Source organism: Perognathus longimembris, chromosome 1, assembly GCF_023159225.1.
Source record: "Perognathus longimembris pacificus isolate PPM17 chromosome 1, ASM2315922v1, whole genome shotgun sequence".
Lineage (NCBI taxonomy): Eukaryota > Metazoa > Chordata > Mammalia > Rodentia > Heteromyidae > Perognathus > Perognathus longimembris.
Window position 1 is genome coordinate 151,974,513 of NC_063161.1, and position 24,290 is coordinate 151,998,802.

A 24,290-nucleotide genomic window follows, 5' to 3' on the forward strand; every position below is an offset into this window, starting at 1 on the left:
TAAGTTGGTTGGGCCCCAAGCTGTCTGGGAGACTCAGGGTAGACAAAAGCTTTTGCAAATTGTAAGTTGTTTACCGCCTACCTCTCCTTCCTGAGAGGAGGAAGTAATTTATCACTTGTGTACAAAACTATGTCAAGTGAGTGTTTGTAACTTCAAGGATAATGATACCTTACTTTCTGCACTACTCCCTGTACTAAACTCAGTAAAGCACGTGCTAATGGGACTGCAAGCACCTGAAGTTGGCGATTGATTCAGATCCCCTGGTGCCCCAAACCACAGTGTCATGACCTCAGTCTTCTGTTACCATCTCCTCTCCCCGGTCACCGCAGATAGTGACACTTCCCTCATCGTATAGGTCTGTGGTTTAGTAGCTATCGAACACATCACCTGCTTTACATCAGGCAGTATGTCTTTCCTGAACATAATAAAAAAGACATAAACTCCAAGTAAAGAAGTGCTCATTTAGGAGTGCTGAGATGGACTGCAAACACATAAGCATACCAAAGTGCCTTAATATAACACAAATAAATGTGCTGGTTATTCATGGCTACTGTGTGTCAAGCAGTATATTAAAAGCCCTAACTCTATTGTCTCTCTTAATGCTAATAATAATTCCATAAAGCAGACACCATTATTACCTCTATTTTAGAGTTAAAGAGGTTGAGACATAGCAGAAATGACCTATTTATTTGATTGTAGCCCGAAGTTAGACATAGCTAATGCTCCCAATGAAGATACAGCTTTCTGGCAGGTTAGAAATCGCATTGCACAGTGATTCTTCACATTTGAGAGAAATAATTCTTCACATTTGGGAGAAAGCTCAGGATTAATGCATAGAGGGACAAATGATAGTTTAGACAGGAGGGACATAGAGCATTAAAATTATAGGTTAAGTTTAGGAAAAAGTTTTAAAAATTAGGTGTTTTCCCATTGCAGCTGGGCACTGGTGGCTCACATCTGTAATCCTAACTACTCAGAATGCTGAAGTCATATACCAAAAGCCAGTCCATCTGCTGAGACCCTATCTCCAATTAACCAGCAAAATGCCAGAATGAAGTGTAGCACAAGTGGTAGAGTGCCAGCCATGAGTGACAAAGCCAAGTGAAAACACAAGGCCCTGAGTTCAAAGTACAGTAACAGAAAAAAAGAAAGATAAAAGTTACTGGGCGCCTAACATATGAAACTGTAACCTTTCTGTACATCAGTTTGATAATAAAAATTTAAAAAAAAGTTACTGGGCATGTAGCTCAGTGATAGAACAATTCCCTTGCATGTGAATGGCCCTGAGCTCTACAACCAGCCTTGTAAAACAAATCAAATGAAATGAATATTTGATTTTATTAATAAGAAAAGAAATACAAGAGTTCTTTTTTAATAGTGTGACTTTGTATTTATAAAATTGTTAATCGTTTAAGCATAGTCCCAGTAATCAAAAAATGATACTGAGATGAAGTGTAGTGTTTAAGAAGGTGACCTCTAGAGTCATACAGACAGGAAACCTGACACCTTAGTCAAGCTGTTGTCCTCACTGATTGTGTTTGCCATCTATAAAATGGGATAGCAATAGTTCCAGCCTCCTAAGCTTGTTGTAGTAATAAAAATGGAAGATGTGAGTAACTTTTTAGCCGTAGCTGAACAAGGACTTAGGTCCAGTGTCCCTTCACAGAAGCTCCCAAATTTGAGACATCTGAACTTGTGAGGAGGCCGAAAGTAGCGGTGTTCCTATCAAAACATGCCCTTGATTTCGCCTTCTATCTAGTTTCAACTAACACATAGCACTGGAATGAAATTGTCCAGGGCTAAGGAGGGAGTTCCCAGGAGATTCACTAGCCAGGCTGAAGTGCTTTGTAGTCTAGCAAGACAACCCAAACCACACTCTGGAGACCAGCAGCTCAGTACCCAGTCCCTGGGGGTGGAGGAAGCAGCTGAGTACCCCAGGGAGTGGAGGCAAGGGGGAGATGTCCCCAGCTCCTGGGGGACCCAGCCAGAACTGGCTGAAGAGCAGGCTGCACATTGACACGGAGGTGGGTTCTAATGAGCACTTTGAGAGAGATTATACCAGGAATGTTTATAACCCCAAGAAATATGCTGTCCTCCTCCAGTCTGGGGAAGATGAAACGGTGTTGCCCTCGAATGTTCCTCACGCTCCCTGCAGTCTGTAGACCCCCAACTTGACCAACTTGGAGTCAGAAAGATCTGACATTTCCTCACTGAGAATTGTGCATGTTAAAGGTGAGAAGTGGAGACTTTGAAGATATTTAAAATTGATCTGTACTGTGAAAGGCTGCTCGTGTGTACATGCACACGCATGCATGTGTGTAAGTGTGTGTACATGCATGCACATGTGTCTGAGAAAGGGGAAGGATAGTGAAGGAGATCATGCATCTCCTAAATTACTTTTCTAATCTTTCCACCAGTGCTCTTACCTCCCACAAACTACTTATGCTTACTAATCAAACCGGTCTCTTACCTCAGAACCCAGTTAGTGCATTTAAAGCACTATTTTTTTTTTTTTTTTGCCAGTCCTGGGGCTTGGACTCAGGGCCTGAGCACTGTCCCTGGCTACTTTTTGCTCAAGGCTAGCACTCTACCACTTGAGCTACAATGCCACTTCTGGCTTTTTCCGTTTATGTGGTGCTGAGGAATCGAACCCAGGGCTTCATGCATGCTAGGCAAACACTCTACCATGAAGCCACATTTCCAGCCCCTTAAAACACATTTTAAAAAAGTTGGGATGAGTAGTATCTTAACTGTTCTTGAAATACCTTGTGGGTTTTAAATTTTGGTGCTGGTATTTGCACACAGGTCTTCATACTACACAAATGCTCTAGCTCTGAGTTTTTTATAAGTATTTTATGTATATACATATGTACTTATATAAGTATTATAAGTATTTTTTACATCTCTGGTGAGACTTATGATCTATAAATATATATTTATACATAAATATATGTACATATATACGTATATATGTACATATATATTTATGAATTTGTATTCTCTATATTTATACATAAATAGTATATATACATATCACTTGTCAAGGAGATCATATTATATATACGTTATATCTTCTGATTCTCTCCTCCCAGTGTAGTTCTGGACATAGAGATAACTGACTTTAAACTGACTTAATAATTAAATATTGAGGCATCACAAGGTTTTCTCTGTGCAGATAAAAACTACGGAGGATGGGAAAACCAAGTCGAGTGAATCAAACCACTGTTTCAGACTTCCTCCTCCTAGGACTTTCAGAGCGGCTAGAGGAGCAGCCCCTTCTCTTTGGCGTCTTTCTGGGCATGTACCTGGTCACCCTGTTGGGGAACTTGCTCATCATCCTGGTCATCAGCTCCGACCCACATCTCCACACTCCCATGTACTTCTTCCTGGCCAATCTATCCTTAGCGGATGCCTGTTTTACTTCAACCTCGGTTCCCAAGATGCTGGCTAACATTCACAGGCAGAGTCAGACCATCTCCTATTCTGGGTGTCTCGCCCAGTTGTATTTCCTTCTTGTGTTCGGTGGCCTGGATAACTGCCTCCTGGCTGTGATGGCCTATGACCGCTATGTGGCAATCTGTCAGCCGCTCCAATACAGCACAGCCATGAGTCCTCGCCTCTGCGCGCTAATGCTGGGCCTGTGCTGGGTATTAACCAACTGTCCCGCGCTGATGCACACCCTGTTGATGACCCAGGTGGCTTTCTGTGCCCAGATGGCAATCCCCCACTTCTACTGTGACCCCAATGCTCTCCTGAAGCTCGCCTGCTCTGACACCCACATCAACGAGTTGATGATCATCGTCATGGGCATGCTGTTCCTGACTGTTCCCCTCTCGCTGATCGTGTGCTCCTATGCCCGCATTGCCCAGGCTGTGTTGAGCATCTCATCCTCCACAGGGCGATGGAAGGCTTTCTCTACCTGTGGTTCTCACCTCACAGTGGTTCTGCTCTTCTACGGCTCCCTGATGGGTGTGTATTTACTTCCCCCATCCACTCACTCTGCGGAGAGGGAAAGCAGGGCCGCCGTTCTCTACACCGTGGTCATTCCCATGGTGAACCCGTTCATCTACAGCTTGAGGAACAGAGACATGAAGGAGGCTTTGGGGAAACTTTTTGGGAGTGGGAGAACATTCTTCTTACCATGACTGACACTCAGTCCTGCCCTCCATCACTTCAGTGATTCCTCATTAGAAACACACACACACACACACACACACACACACACACACACACACACACACACACTTTATTCCTTTCCTGACTATTACAAACAGTAGAATACTATCTCACACTCTTCATCTCTAAAACAACATCTATTGGCCATGGTGAATATTGCAAGACATATGATATTGAGGAAGATGAGTGAAAACTGAATCTTGGGATATCAATAGTTTGCCCAAACCAGGGGAATTTAATTTCATTATGTGTTCTTTTTCTGTTTGTCACGCTGTGGTGATCATGACAAATAAAGTGCGAGAGTGTATTTAAAGGGTAATGTTGAGTGATAAAACCAAGGAATATGAATTAAGTTACTATGTATTCTGTATGTTTCATGTTACTGTTTCATGTGTTTAACATAAAAGGCATTCCTTCATTAGTGCAATGGAGAGGTCAAAAGAATCCAATATTTGTTCAGTGTCTCCTATGTGCCAATTTGTTATTCAGAACTGAGTTGTTCTCTGAGTTCTTTCCTAAAATATATCCCAAGTTTTGAAAAATGGTGAGTCAAGTGTGTTGGCAATTTTTAGAGCAACTATTTTTTTTTTTTTATCAAATTCTACCTGGTAGAAATTAGTGTGGAACAGAAATTTTCCATACATTTATAGTCATGAAATATTCACAACCTCATCCACTGTAAGCACATGTCTCTGGTGATTGATCTTTATTGTCCCTTCACTATCACCCAAAGTCCATAGAATGCATTGACATTTGCTCCTGGTGTTATTCTATAGGTTTGATAAATGTATAATGGCGTATATCCACTTTCACAATACCCTAAAAGAAGAGTTGCAATGCCCCAAAAATCTCTGTGCTAAATCTCTGTGCTAAGCTCATTCTTCCTTCTCTCCCATCTACTGCCTGGCAATCCCTTATCTTTTTGTCTCCATAGTTTTGTCTTTTACAGCATGGCATGTACCTAAAGTCATGCGGCGCATGCCCTTTACAAACTGGTTTCTTTCACTGAGTAATGTGCATTGAAGATTTTTTTCCCCTATCTTTTCTTTATGGCTGAGTAATGTTTTGTCATATGGAATATTCATTGTTAGGTGTTAAATCTGTATCAATTTCATTTCTTCAGGCACATGTCCAAGTGTTCAATACCATTTGTTGATGAGTATATTTTCTCCATTGTATTGCTTTTGTTCCCTTGTCAAGTTAGGTGCTATTTATGTGGATGAACTTTTGGGTTCTATATCTCATTCTATTAATTGATTTGTATATTCTTTTGTACATACTATTCTGTCTTGATTACTGTAGCTTCATAGTGAATCCTTATGCCTGATAGTAATTTCCATACGTTATTCTTCTTCTGTACTGTGTTAACTATTCTGGAGCATTTGCTATTGTATATAAACTTTAGAAACATTATCATTTTCCACAAAATGTCTTGCTGCTTTAAGCTCGATTCAGTTGAATCTGTAAATCAAGTTGGAAAGAACTGACATGGATAATGTTGAATCTTCCTATCCAAGAAAATGGAATTTACTTTTATTATGTTATTATTTGGTTCCTATTTGGTCCAAATTTTGAAGTTTTTTTTAATATACATCTTGTACATATTTTTTATGTTTATATCTATGTCACTTCAGGGGATGCTTGTCTACATAAAAACATTTTTATTTCAAATTCTGCTTATTCATTGTTGGTCTATGAGAAAAAATTACCTATATATTACTTTATATTTGTGAACCTTGATAGAATTTCTAAGTAATTACAGGAGGGTTTTAAAATCCATTTTTAAAAAATGTTTTCTATATAGATTATGTTAGTTTCAAACAGTTCTATTTCTTTCTTCCAAACCTGCATGCTTTTATTTCTTTTCTAATTTTTTAAATTTAATTTTTACTGTCAAGGTGATGTACAGAGGAATTACAGTTTCGTAAGTAAGATAGTGCATACATTTCTTGTCAAAGTTGTTACCTCTTCCCTCCTTCTCCCACCTTCTCTCCTCACCCCACCCCCCGCCCGCCGGCAGCTGTACAGTTAATTCCCAACATATTGTCTTGTTTAATTTAAATGTTATTGTAAAAGTGATCTTGTCTCTTATTTCTATTTATTGTCTTACTGCATTAGCTAAGACTTCCAGAATGATGCTGAATAAAAGGAGACAGCTGTGCCTGGGTCACAATATTAATGGAAAAGCTGATATTTTCTTAGCATTCAGTATAATGTTATTTGTAAGTTTTATGGAGATACCTTTTATCAAGTTGAAGTTCTACTCGATTCCTAGTTTACTGTGGTTTTGTAAAAAAAATAGGAATGGTAATTGAATATTTTCAAATGCATTTGCTGTATCTATTGTGTGCTTTTTTCTTCTTTTGCCTATTGAGTGATAGTTTGCAAGAATTGCTTTTCAAATGTTTATAAAAATAATACACTTGCATACCTCATGTATATAACACTTGGTCCTGGTGTATAATTTTTATGTACTGTATCAGATTTAATTTGTCAGTATTTTATGGAGCATTTTTGTATTCAAACATCATAAGAGAAAATGGTCTTTTGTTTTTCTTTTCCTACAATGTCTGTGACTTAATTTTGTATTAAGATAACAATGAACTAATAGAATAAATGGTATTCCCTCTGCTTCTATCTCCCGAAAGAATTGGTCGAGAACTAGTATGAATTTTTCTTTACATGTTTGGTAGAACTCACCAGTAAATCCATTGGGGCCTGTGATTTTCTGATGGGGAGAATTATTATTGGAAAGGAATTATTGAGTCAATTCCCTGAATAGATACAAGCCTATTTGTTTTACCTGTTTCTTTTTGTGGAGGTTTTAGCAGATCAAATAGTCATAGAAGAAAAGGTAGAGGAAAGCAAAGGTTAAAGAAAGGAATTTTTTTCTCACAATTTTGATGTTCCCCTTCCCTTCCCTAACCAAAATCAAATACAAAATGGTGAGACAAAGGGCAAAAGTTGAACCAATACAACAGCAATATATACAAGAGAATATGTTGTAAACTGTAAAAATGGGGGGGAGGGGAATTGGGGAGAAGGGAAAGCAAGAGAAAAATGAGGGAGGAGGTAACAAGTTTGACAAGAAATGTACTCACTATCTTACATATGTAACTGTAACTCCTCTGTACATCACCTGGACAATAAAATTAAAATAAAAATAAGAATTATTAAAAAGAAAGGAATGTTTTAACAACATCTAGACTCTACTAAAAGACCAAACTTAAGAATTTAATACTCAGTTTTCCCAAACAAAAGACATAGAACCATGAAACAGTTTAAAAATAATGCAATATACAACCACCTGTTGTCTCCAAGAAATCCATCTTACCAACAAAACAAAAAACACTGGAAAGGGTGAAATTTTGAAAAAGAGCTTTGAAGGAAATGGATTCCAAAGCATACAGAGTTATATTAATATATGATAAAATATACTTCAAAATTAGTAAAAAGAGATCAAGAAGGTCATTTTAATAAAGGGAATAAGCCATCAAGAGGCTATTCAATTGTTAACATTTATGCCCCAATGTCTGTACATCCAACTTGGTTAAATAAATATTACTGGACTTAAAAACACATATACCCAAACACAATCACAGTATGAGACTTCAGTACTGAAGTGCCTACTTGCTAATAGTTTGTCTAACTAAAAAACCAACATAAAACTTCCTATTTAAATTACATCATAGAGCAAATGTAGCTGACAGAAATATGCAAATTGTTTTCTGGTTGTTCATATTATTTTGTAGTTCTATCAAGCAAAGTATGAATGATCCACTGGGAATGATTTTCCTGATCCTTAAGAGCATTCAGTGTTGTCAATGTTTATTTTAGCTATAATGATTGATAGTCTTCACCTCATAGTCATTCTGATTGGTGTTTTCCAGATGAGTATTGAGGTTATTATCTTTTTGTATTCTCATTTACATCCTTTTTGGGTGAACTATCTCTTCCTGTCTTTTGTTGGTGTTCCCCTCCGATTTAACAAGTTTTGTTTTATTTTTTTATTAATTTAATTTATTTATTAATTGAACACAAATTTTTTTGACAAGGTGTTGTGCAAAAAGGGTACAGTTACGTAGTAGGGCAGTGTGTACATTTCTTGTGATATCTTACGTCCTGTTTTTCTTTCCCTTCTCTAGGTTTTGTTTTATTTTCAAACAAGGTCTCACTATGGAGTCTAGGCTGGCATTGAACCCATGATTTTCCCACTAGCTTTCCCAAGTGCTGAGATTATGGGCCTGTACCATCATGCAGAGCTTGTTTAGGTTTTACTATTAAGTTTTGAGAATTCTTTATACATTGTAGATAGTAGTACTTTGCCAAATATGTGATTTTCAAATTCTCTTTCTCTCTCTCTCTCTCTCTCTCTCTCTCTCTCTCGCATCCCTTTTCATCCACCTAGAAGATTCTGTATAGATACGTTTTTCATTTTGATGAAATTCAATTTATCATTTTTATTTTATAGATCATGCCTTTTGTTTTGGTATCAAGACTTAGAGCTGTTTGTATAATGTGTCATTACCTTTTATTATTTTTTTGTGTTCATCCTCAGACTTGATCTCATAGCCTGGGCACTCACTGTCCCTGAGCATTTTAGTTCAAGGCTAGTGCTCTACCACTTGAGTCACAGCTCTACTTCTAGCTTTTTGGTGGTTAATTGGAGATAAATGTCTCATGGACTGTACTGCCCAGGTTGGCTTCAAACCTTGATCTTCAGATCTCAGTCTCCCAAGTAGTTAGGATTACAGGCATGAACCATTGGTGCCTAGCTTTCATTACCTTTTGGTTGAATAGATCACCCATGGAAATACATACAATCAAGAACTATGACTAGCTTTTGAAATTCAGGGCTGGAGCTAAGTAGTCAGAATAAAAGTCATATGCAGTAGAATATTGTGGAAGATGAACCATTAAAAAGGAACAAAAATTAGAATAACTGCATATTTCTTGCTGAAATTATGTTGTACAATAAGATAATGTAGGAATATTTTTAAAGGCTCAAAGAAAAGTTTTGGAACCTAGAACCATATATCCATCCTACCAAATTGTCAAATCTACCAAAATAACAAACATTTCTTCAGATAGGCAGACACCTGAGAGTTTCTCTTTAGGTAGTAATTATCAGAGTCTATGACTGTTTCACTGACCACTTAATTAGTAGTTTAAAATTCTATAAGCAATAAACTTTTATTTGAGCAAGCTTAAATAAGTGTGTGCAAGCAAGTGGAAAATCTCTTCTGTTTTCCATGCACATACATTCTTTTTTTGGCCAGTCCTGGGCCTTGGACTCAGGGCCTGAGCACTGTCCCTGGCTTCTTCCCGCTCAAGGCTAGCACTCTGCCACTTGAGCCACAGCGCCGCTTCTGGCCGTTTTCTGTATATGTGGTGCTGGGGAATCGAACCTAGGGCCTTCGTGTATCTGAGGCAGGCACTCTTGCCACTAGGCTATATCCCCAGCCCCATGCACTTACATTCTTAACCCGAGTGCTCTCCACACATGTATTTATATCACTTTTCAATGTAATAGAGTGATGTTTTCATGTTTTGTTTCCGTACCTTGCTTTTTTCAGTACTGGAATTTGAGCTCATGGCCTCTTGCTTGCTAGGCAGGTGCTCTGTCACTAAGCCATACTTCTGACCCTTTTTCACATTGGTTAATTTGAGATAAAATCTCATTCTTTTGCATATCCTATACCTGTAACATTATTCCCACCATAGCTGGGGGACAGACACATGTCACCATGCTCAGTTATTGGTTGAGAACAGCCTAGACATTTTTTTTGCCTAGGCTGACCTTGAACCACAGTCCTCTTGATCTCATCCTCCTATGTAGCCAAGGCATGAACAACCATGTCCAGCTTCTTCATTCAACATCTTGGTCCTCCTAACTTAATGACTTTTCAAGACTCTAACTGAGATTTGATTCTTTCTTCCTGCTATATATGGTTGCACTCTGTGCAATAAATCACAGAAACATTCTCAATATCTTAACTATATAGTATTTTAAGTTGCTACTATTTTATTTATTACAGATATGTACAGAGCATTTTGAGATGTATATGTGCATATTATTATCTTTAGTTCACCTTTATGATAATGTTAATATGTACTTATGATAATCTTTTTATGGCTAATGTCCTGAGAGTGAGACTTTCTGGAGTAAAGTATTAAATAGCATGTTTTAAACCTACAGTTTAGAAAAGAAAGTTTTTGATAAATTCCACGGTAAGATGTCTGGGACTTGTTTTATTAGCATCTTTTATTGCATGGTAAAGTATAGGAGGAAATTAGAAGGAAACAGAACCACAATAGCACAATAGAGGGAGAATACAATGAAAAAGGAAGAATAAAAAGTAAGGACCAGATTTAAGGGGAAAAATATCAGTCACAGGAGATCAAGTAATTACAAAAAATACCCTCAAGATGAGAAAAGTAATATTCAAGCTTCCTCCTATCATCCTATTTATCTATTTCTTCATTCTTTCTTCAAGTGTTTGCCGACTTTTTCAACCACTACACATTAAAGAACCTTTTTCAGTGAAGTGTGAGGAATTCTAAGGGACCCATCTTCTCAGGAAATATTTGTTTTTTTTTCTGTCTCTATTCTTTTATTATGTAGGCAGTGTATTTATACTTAAAAGAGAAGTGAATTTCTTAATTGCTTAAAATATGAATAACATATTTGTCACTGTGCTCAAAACCATTTTCGCTTAAAGTTAAAGTTTTTGCCAACAGAAAGGCAGTGCTCTAAATCTCGAACGGTATTACGAAGAGCTGCAATTTCCTTATTTTTCTCTTCTTGAAGATGCTGAAGCTTCCTTCTGTAGATACTCTGGGGCAAAACAGTAGCATCTGCATATGACTTTGATTTGTTCTGAACTCTTGCTAGTTTGACATCAAACTCTACACGTACTTGCATTATTTCGTTTTGTTTTTCATTTTCTTGAGCCCTTAATTTTGTATTTAACTCCGAAATCTCCGTTTCCTTTTGCTCCATTTGTTCTTTGTGTTTTTCTTCATTAAATTCAACTTTTTTTTGCAAATCCTGATAAAGCTTGCATATTTCTATCTAATGTACTTCTTCTTTGGTTTTCATTTCATTTAGAAGTTTGGCAATATTCTTTTTATATTCCTGTTCATGGGATTTTAACTTTTCTTTCATAAGATCAGCATTTCTTTTTAGTTGTTCATTTTCACCTTTCAAATTGTGTTGATATTCAATGGTCTGTTGTAGCCCTTTTATCATATTATGAAGAGTAGTACATTCTTTTTAAATTGAGATTTCCTTTGCTTGCATTATTTTTTTATTTTTTTTATTTTTTATTTTTTGGCCAGTCCTGGGCCTTGGACTCAGGGCCTGAGCACTGTCCCTGGCTTCTTCCCACTCAAGGCTAGCACTCTGCCACGTGAGCCACAGCGCCGCTTCTGGCCGTTTTTTCTTTATATGTGGTGCTGGGGAATCGAACCTAGGGCCTCGTGTATCCGAGGCAGGCACTCTTGCCACTAGGCTATATCCCCAGCCCCTGCTTGCATTATTTTTAATAAACTATTAGACTTTGCCAATTGAATATCCAGTAAATTATTCTTCCCACTGTTTTCTAACATTTTCTTTCCTATGTGTGAGAACTCATTTATAAATTTGTCAAGATTCACAGTGTCAATCGTTTTCATACATTCTTTGCTGCTTTGACTCATGTCTGATATTATATTAGGTGAGGATTCTTATTTCCTTCTCTTTTATTAGCAATTTAGTAGTTTTGAAATCCGAATTTTAGCTGTGTATTTTCAATTTGTTGAATTATTATACTTTGTATTACACATATGTAAAACTGTATATGAAATTCCTTAAGTAAAGCTTGATCTGATGGCAGAAAAATGATCCCAACAGTCTTCCAGGGTTTTGTGTCAGAACAAGATTCTTGAATTTTAATTCGGGCTTGATTTCTCCAAACTCAGGTTTTCTAAGAAGATTCAGAGAGTTTCCCCTTAAAAAGCCATTACTAAACACTTGGGGTGGAGCTCACAGATCGACTACTTGCCTACTACTTGGGAGCCAGAGGCTTTGGGTTCCATTCTCTTGCACACCGGCTCGAGGCCCACAGTCCTTCTGTCCATTGACTCCGCCCTCTCTACTCAGGAAATATTTGTAAGAAAAAAATGTTCATTTTAAAAGTGAAGAATATGCTCTCCCTAAAAAGAGGAGGAAGAATGAGAACATAGTGCTTAAGCAGATATAGGACCAAGTGGGTATTTAGTATCAACAGACATAAGTGCCCTCAGAAGTTTGTCATGGATTAAAAACTACTAACCATGCGTATTCACCAAGAAACTAGGAGAGATCAGGCATAAGGATCAGGCATAAGGAGCAGATCCCACTTTCAAGTCTGTGAAGAGCATGCTCCCTAGGTGGTCCTCCTGTTCATGAGCTTCCTCAGGCCTTGCTTCAGGTCTTTGTTCCTCAGGCTATAGATGAAGGGATTTAGCATGGAGGAGAAAACCATGTAGACTATTGTGGCCAAGTGGTCCTGTGTGGTATACGTGGACACCAAAATATTTATATTTCCACCTATATGTCTTCTTTGATGTCTGTTAGGGCATTTCCCCCCCCCCCCCTTTTATTTTGTTTGTCATCAGCCTGAACTCAGGCCCTGGGTGCTGTTCCTGAGCTCTTAAGCTCCAGGCTAGTTCTCTACCAGTTTGAGTCACGGCTCCACTTTCAGTCTTCTGCTGGTTAATTGGAGGTAAGAGTCTCAAAGACTTTCCTGCCTGGGTTGGCCCATTTTATTGTTTAAGTTTGTTGGCTTATTGTTGAATTTTAAGAGTTCTTAGTATGTTTTGGATAATAGTCTCTCACCAGACATATATTATGTTAATATTTCTTTCTAGTCAATAGTCCTCTATTTTTATTTTCTTCATAACATCTTTCATGAACATCTATTTTTAATTTTAATAAAGAACAGCTTATCAAGCCTTTTTCTTTATGGTCATATATTGTATTTGGTATATCTAAAAAAATCCATGACAAAATCTTAGCTCATCTAGACTTTCTCTTATGTTATCTTCTGTGAGATTTACAATTAACATTTACAGTTAAGATTGTGATCCATTTCAGTTAATATTTGAGAAGGATTTAAGGCATTTTTTATATGTGGGTATCTAGTTATTTAAGTATCCTTTGTTGAAATTAATTTTTTTCCTCTATTGTTCTACATGGGAAATCTCCAAGCAGTGGCTCCTTTTCACCAATCTCTCTGGCCCTCTGAGCATGTATAAAGCAGTTAAACTAAAGCAGTTTGTGCTATTAAGGCAAGGCAGAGGGTGCCACATGATCCCGCATGCCCCACCCACAAAGTCCTCTGTCAGACTTCCACTCATACTCACACAGCTCAGTCTTTCTTACCTCTAGCTGAGTTTTGGCTCCAGCTCCCCCAATGAAATCCCCCTCAGTTTCCCTCTATGGCACGACACACCCTCCCTACCCAAGCAGATCTGTGTCTGTGAATCTGTGATTCTGAGTCCAAGTCACAACCAGCTTTTTGAGGCCACAGCAATTCTCAAGATGGTCATTCATTTAATCAGTGGAGAGGGGACACCTCTGGGATTTGGAGATTTAAAAATGAAGGATCTTCTGCTCTCAGTGGAGGAAACTTTGACTACAAGATTTCTCTCCTACGATGCTTCCATGTCAATCACCAGTAAGCAACTGGGATGTGCAAAAGGCCTCTTCTCCAGGTGCCAATGTATCATGCCTATAATGCTAGTCAATTAGGAAGTCAAATTCTGAGGATGTAGTTCAAGCCAGCATAGGCAAACAAACACATGGGACTCTACTCTCAAATAAAACTGCAGAAAGTTGTGACTAAAGGCATGGTTCAAGTGGTAGAATTCCAGGCCAGGAAGGAAAAGGCCAAGCACGAGCACTAGGCCCTGAGTTCAAGCCCCAGTACTGGCATACACACACAAAATAATGATGAGGATACAAGGGAAAATGAACCCTCATTCACTGGTTATTGGAAATGTAACTGGTACAACTTCTATGGAAATCCTACAAAATTGAAAGTAGCCTACCTTAAGTATAATTTTATGTATCAATAAAAATTAATTGTAAGTATATTGGAGATGTGTCCATGTGCATGTGCTACATACTATTAAATGGATAGAAAACCCACTGAAATTCCACACAGAGAATTGTCTGATAGGATGCCCCAGCCAGCGGGGTTTTGTCAACAGGAACCCGAGGGGGAGTGGACCTGAATGAGAGACAAACCAGACACAAAGAAGGAGACCAAGACAGGATTCTGATCAATGTCTCAAACTTTATTTTTTGCACAGCAGCTTATATAGTGATTAGAAAAGGGTAGCTAACGTAAGCAGGGCTGTTAGGTTGCTAGGTTACTAAACTACAAGATGTATGTTACAAGAAGGTTATGGGTGGGTGATTTTCAATGAAGGGTAGTATGTACTGCCAAGCAGGATATCAAGACTGACCAACCTGCATAGATGAGATATCACAGGAACCAAACATTCTTTTCAGTTGAGCCCTATAGATTTTTCATGTAACAATATGACAGCCATTTGGCTCCCGTCAATAGGAGGCAGTTATGAAACAATAATGCATCAAGGAATAAGATAATCCTTTCAATAATGGTGTTGGCATAACTGAATATCACTATAGAAGAAAACAGGACAAAAACCCTCACCATAAACCCATAAGGCTTCCAGAAGTATCACAGATAGAAATACAAAAGTTAAAACAAGGCTTTAAAAATAATATGGGAGAATATCTTTATAAATTTAACCAGTTAAAAGCAAACCTCTCCAAATTGCCATCCAGAAAGTAAAGACGACACTAGACTAAATTTAAAAATTATTGCTCACCAAATTATATTATTTAGATAGATGGTATAAAAGAGACTCAAGAGTGACAGGAGACTGTCTAGAGTATACTGGCATATATATTATATATATTATATATACATTATATACTCTCTCTACACACACACACACACACACACACACACACACACACATATATATATATTCTGAATGTAGAAGGACATATAAAACCAATGGAAGAAGAGAGGTAATGGACAAAAGCTAAATCTTTGCATAACCACTTCACACAAAGAATGTATCCAAATGACCAACTGACATATAAAAAGATGTCCAGACTCCATTGGTAGCAAAGTGATATAAATCAAACCATCATAAGACACTGACCACACACACAGGAGCATTGCTCAAATTTAAGGCGAGGGGTTGGAATGCTCAGGGGTAGTGCTTCCAGCACCACAAAAGTAATTATGTAAAGGTTTTGAAGACTAGCAATATAAATCTTGCTATTTGAAGTATATGGAGCAACTCAAATCATCTATTGCTACAAATGATACTGGCTACTAGAAAAACCTCTCTGAGATGCCATTGGTTAATACTTACTAATGTATTTCCCCCAACCAATATTTCCATCCCTTGGCACATATATGTAATTTCACTCCAGAAAACTATATACATATGTACAAGAATATTAACAGCAACTGTATTCTTTTTTTTTTTTTTTTTTTGGCCAGTCCTGGGCCTTGGACTCAGGGCCTGAGCACTGTCCCTGGCTTCTTCCCGCTCAAGGCTAGCACTCTGCCTCTTGAGCCACAGCGCCACTTCTGGCCGTTTTTTCTGTATATGTGGTGCTGGGGAATCGAACCTAGGGCCTCGTGTATCCGAGGCAGGCACTCTTGCCACTAGGCTATATCCCCAGCCCCATCAAGCAACTGTATTCTTAACATATCAAAACTGGAAAAATAATGCTAAATGTCCATCTATATTGCAATAGATTTTTGACCTACCATATTTATGAAGTGAACTTCTAAAAAGGAAAACAATAAATAATACCAATAACACTGGGAAGAATGAGAGTACTGGCCAAGACACTTGAGCTAAAACGATGTTAAAGCCAAATGTGGAAGAACTGCCCCATCTTTGCTGTCTCCTTGTGGATTATTTACTCGAGGGTTTCCATCTGAACCAGACTTGCAGGTAGCATCAGCAAGCCCAGAACAGCACCTCCAAGGACATGGACAAGAGAAACACTCTTTGAGAGTCTACAACTGGAACAGAAATCCCACTTGAAAATAGCAGTACATTGTCTTTGCTTTAGGGATTCAGAGATAATTATAGTCTCTGTTCCCATGAATAAATTAGAACCCTGAGGTATCCAAACCTGGTAAATATTCCCCTGTGTGCCACCTTAGGGGTGCCTAGCTCCCCTTATGTGGGGGGGGGGGTAAGTGACTTTAGAAACCTGCCCACAGCAACCCACCACCCGGACTTCTCTTCTACTGCACAAGGAGAGAGGCTGAGTCTTCAGAAGGAGCCTTACTGTGAATGAGTGATTATCCAAGAGGAAAGAACCCTGTAGCTCCATAGTGCCTGAGGCTGCTTGACATCAGTTGGGTAAGTGCTGACTCAGATGGTCTAGAGATCAAGTGTGGACTTTTCTAGGTACTCATATCACCTCGGACAAATGACCTGCCTTTATCTTTGTTTTCTTATTGGAAAAATAGAGTTTCTTTTTTTAACTTACAGAAACGAAACTCCAATGAGATCAGTAAAGCACTTCTAGTGTTTAAGTACCTGTGTGTTAAAGGCTTAGTCCTCAGCTTTATGTTTTGGGGACGAGGTGGAAACTTTCAAAGTTGAAGCTTAATGAGACTTTTTTTTTAATGGTAGGAACAAGTCTTCAAGAGTATTGCAGTAGCCTGGTCTCTTCCTATTTCTCCATTTCATGACCCAGCCATGAGAGGAGCAGTTTTGCTCTACCTCCTGCCAAATGGGCTACCTTGTCACAGGCTAATCACAAAAGCTGAGTCAAAGTAAACCTGTTCTCTCTTGTTGATTATCCCAGGTATTGGTTCTGCTGACACAAAGTTCACCCAGTGGTCACGATGATGTCCTATGGCTCTTGAGGGTCTCAATGAAATAATGGACAGCCGTCAATACTTGGATGCCATTTTTATGAGCTTGTTTTCATCAGGACAATACCAGGGGAGAAAAACATTTTCTTTTGAAATGTCATTCTCCATTTTATTCTTCTAGGCACACTGCAACATGAAAACAGGAAACCACAGCAAGGTTTTAGAGTTCCTCCTCTTGGGGCTCTCTGAGCAGCAGGAACAGCAGGATTTCCTCTTTGGACTCTTTCTGACCATCTACTTGTTCACGGTGGCAGGGAACAGTCTCATCATCCTGACAATTGGCTCTGAGCCATGCCTCCACACACCCATGTACTTCTTCCTGGCCAACTTCTCCCTCACTGACTTGGGTTTATCATCTACCACAGTTCCCAGGATGCTGACAAGCATCCAGGCTCACAGTAACACCATCCCCTATGCTGGGTGCCTGTCTCAGATCCATTTCTTCCTGTGGTTCATTGGCCTAGATGTTTTCCTGCTGGCAGTGATGGCTTATGACAGACTCGTGGCCATTTGTTATCCTCTTCACTACGCCCTGGTCATGAGTCCCCGATGCTGCATCCTGCTGGTGGTCATGTCCCTCGTCCTTGCATTTTCCTATTCTCTCACCCACACCATTCTCCTGGCTCAGTTATCCTTCTGCAAGGACAATGCCATCCCTCACTTCTTCTGTGACCTTCTTCCCCTGTTAAAGCTGTCTTGTTCCAACACCTATGCCAATCAGTGCGTGCTGATGTACTGGGGAGGCGCATTGACCATCTTGATTCCTTTGCTGATCCTTGTTTCCTACATCCGCATCGTGGCCGCCATTGTGAAAGTCCCCTCAGCAAGTGGTAAATGGAAGGCTTTCTCCACCTGTGGCTCCCACCTCTCCGCAGTCTGCCTGTTTTATGTGTCTGCCATTGGGGTTTACTTTATTCCCTCTGCTTCCGAGTCGGTCAGCAAGGACAAGATGGCAGCAGTGATGTATGCGGTGGTGACCCCCATGCTGAACCCGTTCATCTATAGCCTGAGAAACAAAGACATGAAGGACGCCTTGGGGAGAATCCTGAGCAGGAGGGCACTGCAGTCTTCATGAGACCAGAGGCCTCACTGTGGGAATGCAGAGGAGGCCAACTTGTGGAGTTACTTTGGTGTCTAAGTTAAAATCTCAGATCTTGTTAGCTTTCTGACAAGGCAAGTGGATAGTGATCAGTAAAATGTAAACTCATTGGCTCAGGGTAAGGGTTCAACAAGCACTTACTAAATCTGGTTTGAGAGGTACTGCCTACCTAATAAATCTTAGAGCTTCTCTTCTCCCTCTGTTAGAACAGTAACTCACACTATAGAAATCTGGTTCGTAGTATTCTTAACCCATCTCAAAGGTGTTCAGTGTTCTTGACTCATTATCAAAAGTCTTGTAGGTGATTGATTGCTTTCTCTGCTAGGTATCTTGGAAGTTTCTGAACACAGTCTTGGAAAATCCATTAAGGAGAATTATAATTGGTTAATTTAATTCTTTATATTTGTCCCATAAGAATGACCAAAATTCAGTGTAATATAGGTAGAAGAATTTGCTAGCAAGTCTTCACCAGGTATGTCCTGTGCTTTCAAGTGGAGAAAGCTTGATGAAGTGACACCTGTCATGGCTCTGCCTTGTCTAATCAATTCATTTGGACAAGTTCAGCCCAGTTCCTCCCTGATTTTTCTTGATAACCAATTTTAATTAAAAGAGCACATACTCTTGTGTGTAAGTCCAAGAGCCAGGAAGACGCATACACATGCATACACATGCGCACACTGCCTACATGTGGAGATGGCAAGGAAAGCACTTAGATACTCGGTGTGTTGTATCCTGAAACCCAGACAATACAACCCTACTAATCCCAAATCATAGCTCCACCAATTAGATGTTCAGTGATTTTAAGAGTAGGTTTTTAACTTCTTTGAGTCATCTTGCCTATAACAAGAATTTAATTATAAAAGATTTTAAGCCTTTATTTTTAGAACAGTTTTAGGACCACAGAAGAAGTGAGTGAGAGAGAGACAGAGAGAGAGAGAGACAGAGAGAGACAGAGACAGAGAGACAGAGAGAGAATGAGAGAGAGAATATTCCATCACCCTTACTCACGGACAGCCACAGCCTTGAGTATTCTCTTCTGGAATTTATATTGGTTAAAAATGATATTAAAATTTACCTTTATACACCATTGTTATCCAGAGTCCCTATTTTAAATTAAGATTCATGCTTGGTGTTCTATATTTTATAGGCTTGGACAAAACAAAGTATTTTCACAGTCCTAAACATCTCTTAGGTTCTTCCTATTCATCTCTGCCTCATACTACCCTTTAAAACCCCCACTAATCATTGTGTTGTCTACTTAATATTATTCTTTTTAGAATGTCATTTAGTTGAAATTATGCATGTATAACCCTTTCCCATTGTCTTCTTTCACTTACGAATACACCTACAGTTTCTCCATATATAGTTCCTATTATTATCTATAAGTAGTTGTACAAAGGGATCCTAATTTGACCCATCTAGTCATATATATAATCATCGTGATCAGCTCACATCTTTGTTGAGTTCAGGGTAATCATCTGTTGTCTGGATACAACACAGGTTATCCAGTCACTTACTAAAGAATATCTGAATTGCTTCCCAAATTTTGCAGTTATGAATAAAAGCTGCCCTAAACATCTATGTGCAAGTATGTTTTCGGTAGATGAAGTTTTAACTTCTTTAGAAAGGTGTCAAGGATCATGATTGATTGTTGGGCTGTATGGTATGGTGCAGTTATGATGTTGTCTTAAGAACTGCCAAGTTGTCTTCTGAAGTGACAGATACCATTTCTACCAGCAGAGAACCAGAGCTCCTGCAGCTCCACCTCCTCCCTACCATGACATGTCAAGTGTTCTTGATTCCCAACCCCTTAATAATTGAGGAGCAGTATCTCAGTATGGTTTTAATTTGCATTTCCCTGATGACATATGATGACCACCTTCTCTTTAAATGCTTATTTGACATCTATATATCCTTTTAGTAGGAGATCCTTTTTAGGTTTCTGGCCCAATTTTTAATCCAGCCTTTTATTTATTATGATCTATTGTTTTGTTCTTTTTTTAAGGGTAGGTACTGAAACACACAAGGAGAAAGGGTAGTTCCCCCCCCCCCCCCCACCGCCCACCCAATAATGCAGGTACATGCAGAAGAATGAAACTAAATTTATCTCAGACAATAAACAACCAACCTGCACTAGACTTAAATTTAAAAACCAAAACTGGAAAATTTTAAAGAAAGCCTAAGAAGAAAGCTATGTGACACCATTCAGTATCAAACACTAGGCTCCTCAAGATAACAACTCACTATAGCAAAATGAGAGATGAGAAACAACTTCTTGTTACAATGTTAGCCAGGTCCTGTGACACAGGAGCTGTCACAGTCACAACAAACCCAAGAGTTGTGGGAAGTAGGGAGCTGATTGTGCAGTTCCACCTCTCAGTCTATTACCCAGGCCACTGGGCCACCTTCATTGTTGTGGCTTCAGCTTTTCTTCCCTCCTGGGGAACCAAAGTTAGAACCTAAGATTCTCTATTACTTTTCTCTCTCACCTTTCTCCATGCTTTTTTGTCTCTTCTCTAATCACTTTTGTTTTTGTTTTTGTTTTTTTTTGTTTTGTTTTTTTGGCCAGTCCTGGGCCTTGGACTCAGGGCCTGAGCACTGTCCCTGGCTTCCTTTTGCTCAAGGCTAGCACTCTGCCACTTGAGCCACAGCGCCACTTCTGGCCGTTTTTCTGTATATGTGGTGCTGGGGAATCGAACCCAGGGCCTCATGTATACGAGGCAAGCACTCTTGCCACTAGGCCATATCCCCAGCCCCTCTCATCACTTTTATGACCATTCATAGGTGTTCTCTTTTTCTTTTCAGGACATAGGCTTTCCTTTGTTATCCTGACTTTTCTCATTTTTGGAGTCAGATCATGGAAATTCTCATCTACTATCTTGCTTCATCTCCTCTGATTTCTCTAGGCCGTTCTTGCAATGATCTCAATGTCACCCAATAAATAATTGCCTGGCAGCTATTTAATTTATTCTTCCTTTTATTCTACAAATATTCACCAACCAAGATGCTGTTCTGTACCCTGCTAGGGCTGGGGCAATCTTTAGAGAACAAAAGAGAGCTTGTCCCAGTCTTCATGAAGTTTGTAATCTAGTGCATTGCATGGGGATTTTGTTATATTTATTGTCACCTTCCTTGAATCTACAGATTTAGCTGAAGAAATGAATGTAGAATAAGTGCATGAGTTCCACTGAAGAGGCTGGATTTAAAGTCATTATCACTTTTTCAAGTCATTATTACTGCTTTCTATAGATGCTGATCTCACACCAAAGCCCTCAGCTCCCCTCACCCACCATCACAGCATTTGCAGAAAGGTGAAGTCAACACTAGAAAATTTCCTCAACTTTATGGGAAGAAGACTTGACATTAATTTATTCCAAACCATTAGGGCATTTGATTATCTTTTTTTTTTTTTGCCAGTCCTGGGGCTTGGACTCAGGGCCTGAGCACTGTTCCTGGCTTCTTTTTGCTCAAGGCTAGCACTTTGCCACTTGATCCACAGCACCACTTCTGGCTGTTTTCTACATATGTGGTGCTGAGGAATCGAACCTAGGGCTTTGTGTATATGAGGCAACCACTTTTGCCACTAGGCCATATTCCCAGCCCCCAGGGCCTCCTGCTTTCTAAGCAAGCATTCTATCAGTTGAAGCACAATTCTGGCTACTTTTCTTCTTTCTTCAGGTTAGTTATTTTCAAAAATGTTCTTTCTGCTGGGGCTGTCTGAACTTTGATCCCTTATTTCTGTTTTCTCCTGTCACTGAGGTTCGGAGACAGACAACTCACCACCATGCTCTGCCATTGGTTGGTTTGAGGTGGAGTCTCCCAAACTTCTTTGTGCCCAGAATGGCTTTGACTTGTAATTCTCCAATATCTGCCTCCCAAGCAGTCAGGATGATTAGCTTGGCCCATTGCAACCAAGCTTCTACGTTGCTAATCTTTTTTTATTTTATTAATTCCCAACACAATGTATGTGCCTTTCCAGATCAAATAAAAAAAGAAAGCATAAACTAGTATTTCTCAGCAACTATATGATAACCCCTGCAAATCAATAACAAAATCTTATCAAGCACATAGAAAATGTGAGCAAGAGTATGCTCCAAAACTTCAAAAAGGTTTTGAAGGAATCTTTTCTCCCTTTCTCTTCTCCATTCTTCTCTCCTTTCTTCTCTTCTAAGATGGTATATAGGTGTGTGAGAGTATGTATAGAGTACTCATCAATCAGAAAAATAAAAAGTAAGGCCATCATGAACATCATTCCTCATTTCCCCTTCTTGTACTAGAAAACAGTAGGGCTTGTAAAAGCTTCTGTTAGATTGGGAAGAAAGGGATACTAGTTAATAGTCTCCTGAACACTGTGCATTTGGTACAAACATTTTGAAAAACAATATAGTAGTTGTCATTAAAATTTAAAATATATATACTTCCAGATATTTTTATCTGTGCAGAAGAAAGATACTGTAAGCAAATGTTACTTATAGCATTGTCTTTTACTCTAGATAAAAATAAGTGGTATAGAAGAGGAACGTTTGTAAGTAGTGGTAAGAAAATGTTAATTCTAACATTGTCTTTTATTCTAGATAAAAATAAGTGGTATAGAAGAGGAATGTTTGTAAGTAGTGGTGCAATTGATATTCTACATAAAGGTAACACTGTTTTTTGTAACAAGAAATTCATGGCATATTTGAGAGAAAAGTGAGCTCCAGAATAAAATCCGAGTTTCTGTATGAAGATTATATATAGGCATATGTAACCTATATGTCTCTCTCTCTATATATAATCTATATAATCTGTTACATATATTCATTAGTGCCTAGAGAAGTGTATGAATGGATTCATGTAGAAAAAGAAAAGTGATTACAACTGGAAAGGATAGGAAGAAAAACACACCATCACTTTTGCATGCCTTTTTTGCTGATAATTTCTTTTAAAAATTACTTTTTTTTTTTTTTTTTTTGGCCAGTCGTGGGCCTTGGACTCAGGGCCTGAGCACTGTCCCTGGCCTTTTCTTGCTCAAGGCTAGCACTCTGCCACTTGAGCCACAGCGCCGCTTCTGGCCGTTTTCTGTATATGTGGTGCTGGGGAATCGAACCTAGGGCCTCGTGTATCCGAGGCAGGCACTCTTGCCACTAGGCTATATCCCCAGCCCTTAAAAATTACTTTTGAAGGCAGTGAAGCAAGAAGCATGTTACAACGAGCTCAGGGCAGGGAGACACCTGTTCCTGCCATTGCCATGTCTCTGGGCTTCCTTCTCAAGGCCTCTGGGCTCCGGATCTTTCCCCTAACAGCCACTAAGGCTGGCATTGGATGCAAAGCCTCAGGGGTTCTTCTCCCCAGGGATAAGCTTGGACAGTGGTACACACGAGACTTCAAGCTAGTGAGAAGCCTGGTATTCGTGTAGAGGCAATGTGATAAACCTCAGTGTACAGAGTTTTCCTCAGTCGTATCCTCTGCCTCTGCCAACAAAAGTGCCACAGAAGTCTGGGATGTTCACCCATCCACTCTTACTTCATATTTTTCTCCCATGCTGGTCAACTCCCTCTGTCTTTCCTGAGTGGGTGATTCTCTCCTGCTGTCAAGACAAGACCTGAGAACACACACTGCCCAAGGGGAAATGGAAGCACTAATCTCATAAGGTGTGTATCTTCTCTCAGAGAGCTGCCCCCCACAGCAAGGAAGTTTCTGGACCTATTGGCAAAATCCTCCATAGGCTTTCTGTAGTTTCTAGAGGGAGGACTCTCCCCAAATTGATCCTTTGTACGATGATGGAAGTTTGTTATTGATTTTGTACAACATCTCTGTCCTCTCCTTTCCCTTCATAGTGTCTCTTCCATCATCGTCATCTACCCTGGGTTCCATCCTCAGTATCAATAAAGAAAAGACAAAACAAGTAAAAAGAAAATAAATTTTATGCACAGAGCTATGAGTGACCTGCACAGTCAAGACTAATGCCTTTCAGAGAAAATTTCCCTTAGTCAGAGAAATAGTGAATGAAATTCTGGAGAGCCTCAGCCAGTTGGGAATGCATTTATGAGCAATTTATGCAT

At 39.2% G+C, this 24,290-nt stretch overlaps 2 protein-coding genes and 1 pseudogene across 2 annotated transcripts; 2 read left to right on the top strand and 1 right to left on the bottom strand.

Moving 5' to 3' along the window:
* Positions 1-3,185: 3,185 nt before the first annotated feature.
* On the top strand, positions 3,186-4,145 carry LOC125353061 (olfactory receptor 1N2). The gene has a single exon (XM_048348520.1). The coding sequence runs from the start codon at positions 3,192-3,194 to the stop codon at positions 4,143-4,145; it is 954 nt and encodes a 317-aa protein (XP_048204477.1). The 5' UTR covers positions 3,186-3,191.
* Positions 4,146-10,782: 6,637 nt separating this feature from the next.
* Positions 10,783-11,877, bottom strand: LOC125348361 (annotated as a pseudogene).
* Positions 11,878-17,283: 5,406 nt separating this feature from the next.
* On the top strand, positions 17,284-18,225 carry LOC125353068 (olfactory receptor 1468-like). The gene has a single exon (XM_048348531.1). The coding sequence runs from the start codon at positions 17,284-17,286 to the stop codon at positions 18,223-18,225; it is 942 nt and encodes a 313-aa protein (XP_048204488.1).
* The last annotated feature ends 6,065 nt before the right edge of the window (positions 18,226-24,290 follow it).

What these genes read in the sequence shown, in the direction of transcription:
- LOC125353061 (XM_048348520.1), top strand. Translation starts at nt 3,192, where the DNA reads ATGGGAAAACCAAGTCGAGTGAATCAAACCACTGTTTCAGACTTCCTC.
- LOC125353068 (XM_048348531.1), top strand. Translation starts at nt 17,284, where the DNA reads ATGAAAACAGGAAACCACAGCAAGGTTTTAGAGTTCCTCCTCTTGGGG.